General features: G+C 38.4%; 1 protein-coding gene across 1 annotated transcript; it reads right to left on the bottom strand.

The window, feature by feature from the left end:
* Positions 1-5,055: 5,055 nt before the first annotated feature.
* On the bottom strand, positions 5,056-6,264 carry LOC140233726 (adenosine receptor A3-like). The gene has a single exon (XM_072313827.1). It carries the CDS (start codon positions 6,262-6,264, stop codon positions 5,056-5,058), a length of 1,209 nt encoding a protein of 402 aa, XP_072169928.1.
* Between the last annotated feature and the right edge of the window lie 207 nt (positions 6,265-6,471).

Here is a 6,471-nt window from a genome sequence, read left to right on the forward strand (position 1 = left end):
TCACTGTTCTGCAGTTTTATTAAAACAAAAGAAAAAGAGGTAACGGTGATGATCCCCGTGTATGCCAACAAGAAACTTGAGCGGTAATGATATCATCACCTCTGATGATGCAAATAAAAAAGCCACAATGTATAATGCTGGTATCCGGTGAAAAAAAAAAATTCTGAAAATTGAGATTCTTAACTCTTCTATATTTCTGGCTGATGTTAACGAGACGTCTTCATTATTTGTGTGGTAGATTTTTACTCTATTTTCATCACGAGCATTGAACGTGAGGTGGTAATCATTGTCGCAGGGAGCAGTGCTTGCTTTAAGGCAAAATATCTTAAGAGCAAGCAGGAGGCGCAAGAAAGATACGTGGGAAAGAGGAGTAATGGTAGTCCTAATAACAGAAATAGTGGTATTACGTGTAATAGTATTAGTAGTAGTTGTTAAAGTTGTGTAGTAGTTAAAGTAATAGTAGAAGCAGTAGTAGTAGCAGTAGTAATAGTAGTAACAGTTCATGTTGTTGTTATAGTAGTAGTAGTAGTAATAGTAATAGTACTAGTAATAGTAATAGTAATAGTAATAGTAATAGTAGTAGTACACACTGAAAATACGGGTTCAAATTTGAACCTCAAAATTGTCGCTATACAACCACCCTATAGAGTGCAACTTTGCACCCCAATAAGCAATTTACACCCTTAGAGGTGCAATACGCTGAATTTTTTAAACTGCAGGGGTGCGAATTTGCACCCTCAGTTCTGTGCTAATCAAGGGTGCAAACATGTACAATAAGCATAAATACATTGTGAATTGAAAATTTGGACCACGAGTACCAAGGTTTTACTCGTAAGATCAAACTTGCACTCTGATGGGTATGTCTGCATCTTTGTAGGTACGAATATAAATATTAAGAGACTTAATTTTCTACTTGCATGATAAAAGGTGCAATTGTGCACCCTAGGGTGCTGCTATAGAGACAAATAGGGTGCAAATTTGAATCTTTAGTTTTTAGTGTATAGTAGTAGTATAGTATTGGTAGTAGTAAGGCGAAGAGGAGGAGAAAGAGGAGTCATGGGGATAGAAGCAGTAAAACCTAAAGGAGTATATTGAGAACAGATTATATATCTGATATGGTAAATGAGGTAAAATGTTTCCTTTTTTCACGCTGATTAGAATAGTGGTGCAGGAGTTGACTGTAGCTGGCGCAGAACGAAAACATTCATACCAGTGTATTGAAATGAAAAATACAAAGATGGTAATTGTAATAGTGCAGCAATGCATGCAGTGCTTGTGTAGTGAATAGAAATACAATTTTGAGAGACGTATCGGTATACCTCTAACGTAATATAACAAAGCTGATGAGTATACGTGGTAGTGACTGCATCCTGGCGGATCCAGGAAATAAAGGTTAGTGATTATCACCTTTAGATAAAGACAAAGAATCAGTGGCGGATCCAGGGGGGGGGGGGACGCGAGAGGCGCACGCCCCCTTTATTTATCGTTAAAAACAAAAGAAATAAAAAGAAAAAAAATGAAATGAAACCCGGAAGTGGCACTAGAAATATTAGTTACGCCCCCCCCCCCCTTTACAGAATTCTTGGATCCGCCCCTGTATTCCCACTACCACAGTCCTAGTCAGAAAGTAGGACTATTGGTGAATATTATGATTTGTCTAAGTTTTATCAATCAGAACTGATATGATAATAAGTTGCTTCGTTTTTGGTTTCTCTCTCGGGGATCTTTATTCTCAATTCTAGTGGAAGATGTCGTCATTCTCCTATGTGCTGGGTTGAGCTTCGTATCAACTTGCTTTGTCATATGTGGATTGATCAAGTATTTTACGAGCGGGGATTCCTGTTGTCGTTCTTGCGAAAGTACCCCTCAAGATGTCCAGCAACTCGTTATCAACGAGGAAGTCGTGGCGCAGAGTGACTGGGTGACCACCGACACCGGAGGAAGTGGTGTGACTGCAGAATGTGCCTCCGGACCTGGCCAGGAACCGGCCGCCTTGGATCCGCATGTTTGAATATGGACACCTTGTACTCTCCCACACTGACTTTAAGCATTTCTCGTTTGATCGAGTCCTATATGATGTATGTAAAGTAAAATTACGTATCAAAATGACGTAGAACTTTCATGAATATGACTTGGGGGGGGGGGAGTCAGGGGGTTCCACATTTTATTTATTTATTTTTTTTTGGTTGTGTTTATCTCTGCTTTCTGTTTTATTTTGTCGTTTGTTTTATTTTCATTTTTTTGTCAGCTAATTATTTAAAAGGGATGGTACAGAATTGGTGGAGATGAGAATTTGGCTTCAAACTTTTTGCGAGATGCCAGAAAAACACTTATGAAATAGAACAGAGCACACCATTTTAAGAGGAATTCAAAGTTTATTTGATGAAAATCGGATTTGAAATGACTGAAACATCCAAAAACAAAGTAAAACAAAGCGATCGTAATAAAGTGTGGGTCACACACTTCATTAAAATCGCTCTGCTTTGGATATCTCAGCCATTCAAAAACCAATTTTCATCAAAATAATAAACGTTGAATTCCTCATGGAATTACATGCTCTTTCATATTTCATAAGAGGTTTCTCATTATCTCACAAAAAAAAATGTTAGAAACTTAAAATTAGGTCTCAACCAAAACTATACAATCCCTTTAAACCTGCAAGTGGCAACAGAACACTTGAACTAAATCCACTTTCTCTAATTCCTCCCATAAAAATCCTAGTTACGGGCCTGATATGTGAGATTTTTCTCCAACAGAAATAACCATTAAAATGCAACGACACTCCTATAGTCCAAACCATGCCAATCTGTTGTGAAAAAAAAAAAAAAAAAAAACTAATGGTTTACTGTAACATTTGTTATTAGTCTGTAGATTTACGATTATTTGTGCCATGTTACTAAGATGTATGTGATGTACAGCCAACAACTTGGGAAATGAAGAAATTTGAACATAAACTCAAGCGCCCATTGATAACTGAGATCAAATTTTAGATCACGTCGAGTGTTTTTGATAGCGCAATTATAGGGTGCTTCGAAGGTGCAAAGGTTTCAAAAGGAGTAATATTATTGTTTCGGTTCAGAATAATCTCGATACACTAGATTTGCAAGTTTTAGAGCTATAAACCATTTGCTGAAGAATTACTTTTCTGTCACACTTTACAGACGGCCGGTCGGGAATTTCATCAATTGGCAGTAAGGTATACGTAGATGGAACGGATATGTTAGATATTTCAATTCAATTCAGTTTAGACATTTCAAATCAAATATGAATGATAGAAACTGTCTTATCCTATAGGGATGTAGCACCCTGTTTCATTTGTGACTTTGGTAATGTCCTATTCAAGCCTTAAAAAATGGATCCGATCCAAACAGGTTTCATGCAGTATTTAGGCATGCCAAAATGATAATTCATTATTTTCCCAAAAAAACAAACAAACATACAAACTATATACGAAATCCTTGACATTCCAAACTCATTAGAATTAGTGTACACAAATGGTCATGATCACTTCTCTTTGAAAAACAAATTGTTGGTAGTATGATGACACCTTTAGTACAAATTTGTAACTTATCACTCCCAACTGCACATTTCCGAACTAATGTAAAATTGTAAAGTTGAAAAAGTCGTTCCAATATAGATATATATATATATATATATATATATATATATATATATATATATAAACTTCTCTTGCCTCAAATTATCGGCACATTTTTATTCTTCTCAGTCTTTCTAAAGTCAGAGAGAGGCTTGTATTATGACATTAAATTATGACCTTTTGATACAGAATGATATACTGAACCAAGACCTATCTGGTTACAGGAAATTCTGTTCTGCAGATATGCCACAATAGCCCGATTGTACGACAGACAGTCGACTACCTTAGCTGAGCAAAAAATGTCAACGGTGTGTTCATGGGCCTAAGCGGGACATTCGACACTCTTGACCATACTATCTTTATGCGTATATTAGAGTGTTTATACGGAGTTCGTAGCATTTAAAGAATGGTTTCAAGATATCTATCAAAAAGAAAATATGTTTATCTGTCAATCTGTGAATCAGTCAAGTCTGATGGTGACGTCCCATAAAAATCCATTTTGGGACCCTTATTATTTTGTAGTGTATATAAATGATGTTTCAAACTCATCTATGTCACTACAATATATTCTGCTTGGCGATGACACCACTGCATTTTGTTCCAATTCGGATTTTCAAGCACTCCTAACCTGTTAAAAGTCTTTATATTGAATTACCAAAACTATCTGCATAGTTTAAGATTAGTTTTAGATTATCAGTAAAAAAAAAAATGCATGTTTTATCAATTTTCACAGTATTGAAGAAAAACAGAGAGAAATGCAACATTTCGATGTTATGGTGGATGGTCATATTATTTCAACATAAAGAAACTGCTCTGAAAACTATGATCTTTGGATATCAGTGAATCGTTGTCATTTTAAGTGTACTCTATACATGAAATAATATTCTTCTGTGGAAATATCGCCGCACTTCATGACATGACATGCAAAGCTGTTCATCTGTGCCTGGGTGGGAAATATTTTGTCAGACCTTGCTAATAAGTGATCTAGGTGAAGCACACAGAGATTTCCTTTTTCCCTTTCTTCTATCATAAACCTCATATTATCTCTCTTCTGTACGTTGTTCAATGTATTACGTTTAAAGACTGCAAGCAAATCAATCTGCACCTTTTGCTGTAGCCCTTCTGTAATTCTTATTGTAGCCCATCGCGTTGTGACGCATTGTAAAACCAGTGGAGACCAAAGTATATACCTTGCACGCAACCTATGTTTAAGATAATGTATGGTACCAAAATATGTGTACACATGTACATGACTTCGTAGTGCATGTATAGGCCTAACGACAGAATCAATAAATCAAATAATATCAAATCAAACATAAACAGTGCACAGTCTTTTTTCTTTCTTGAGAGCTTTTAGACCAATGTAAGATTGCTGCATTCAGCATAATCTAAAACAAAAATAGTAATGATGATAATCGTAATTGGTTAATGAATCGTTGATTTGGTCTTTTTTATTTTTACCGCTTGCTAGAAGTAGATTCTACCATAAAGAGAGGGGTGTTCATGCCCTTTCCAGCACACCTGCACGTAAATGTATCTCTGATCGCGCACCGGAATCTCGGGTACTGGGATGCGTAGATAAATGGGTTAGCGCAGGAGTTGGAGAAGGTCAAACATGAGAGAACATTATGTAGAGGACTGAACAGGTAGGACGAGAACAGTTTTCCCTTTATGACGTAGATCCCTGCGGCAATATGATGTGGAGCGAATGTCAGGATGTACGCCATTACGATGAGAAAAGTCATCCAAGTGATGCGATTTCGAGCTCTGATGTGAACGGATGATGCGGCATTGGTTACATGAAATGCTTTCTGTGAAAGGCGAAATTGTCGGTGGAGTGAACAGGCCGTTACGACCTGAGTAGTGATCATCACAACAACGGGCACGCCAAATCGGAAAATCAGTAAGAAAAACACGACGACTTTGCGGACAACTGGAGGGTGCAGAATCGTGCAGGTGTTGTTAATGATCTCTAGATCAGCCTGGTAAAGGCCAGTCGTGAACGACAGAAGCCACACCATGGAGAGGTAGATGTAAACTTTTCGCGGAGTGACGATAGCTTTGAAGTGCAGTGGACTGACAACAGCAATGGTGCGTTCAATAGCCATACCTACCAGGGTGTAGATCGAAGCGTGTACGGCGACCCACACGAAATAGCTGCTGTAAATGAATTTGCAGTAGAATTTGCCAAGTGGTGTGTACGGCACGCGCACGGCAACAGGGATGGGTACAATGAAGACTGAAGTCAAGAGATCGGCCACTGCCAGAGCTCCAATGAAGACGTCAGTGGAATGTTTCAGGACTCGCACTTGCATTCCCAGGGCTAGGATCACGAGCATGTTTCCAACCGTACCAACGCAAGAACACACTGCGTCCAGAGTATGAACAAGAGACCATTCCAGCCTCAATACCCACTCGGACGATGACCCCTGCTGAGTGTCGTTTAATTGAAGCGTTCCGATGTCAGTTCCTGCTGATGTGTTCTGCGGGAAATCACCGGGAGAGGCTGCGTCAAGTTTGGTGGACACTCCAATGTCATTGACAATATCAACAGTCGTTGCGTCAAACGATGTGAAGAAGGGTGTTGGCGGGTCGTGTTCTCCGTGGACAAGAATACCGACTGCTATTGTCCAGCAACAGAAACCGAAGTCATAACGGATTCTCATCTTGACTGTGCTTCCTCTGTGTGGTTTAGATTGGAAATTTGGTTTGATTTTATGTTTGACCACGGGCGACGTAATCTTACTTTCTGCGATTATTCAATAACTATATCGCAGCACACCGGCGAATACACCAACAAACTAAGATATTATCCTTGTATTACTTACATCATTGATAAAAGGAGCGGGTTTTTTTTTTCTTGTGAATTGAGG

Source organism: Diadema setosum, chromosome 10 (assembly GCF_964275005.1).
Source record: "Diadema setosum chromosome 10, eeDiaSeto1, whole genome shotgun sequence".
Taxonomy (NCBI): Eukaryota; Metazoa; Echinodermata; class Echinoidea; order Diadematoida; family Diadematidae; genus Diadema; species Diadema setosum.

Excerpts from the sequence above, each read along its gene's own strand:
- LOC140233726 (XM_072313827.1), bottom strand. The coding sequence starts at position 6,264 with ATGAGAATCCGTTATGACTTCGGTTTCTGTTGCTGGACAATAGCAGTC.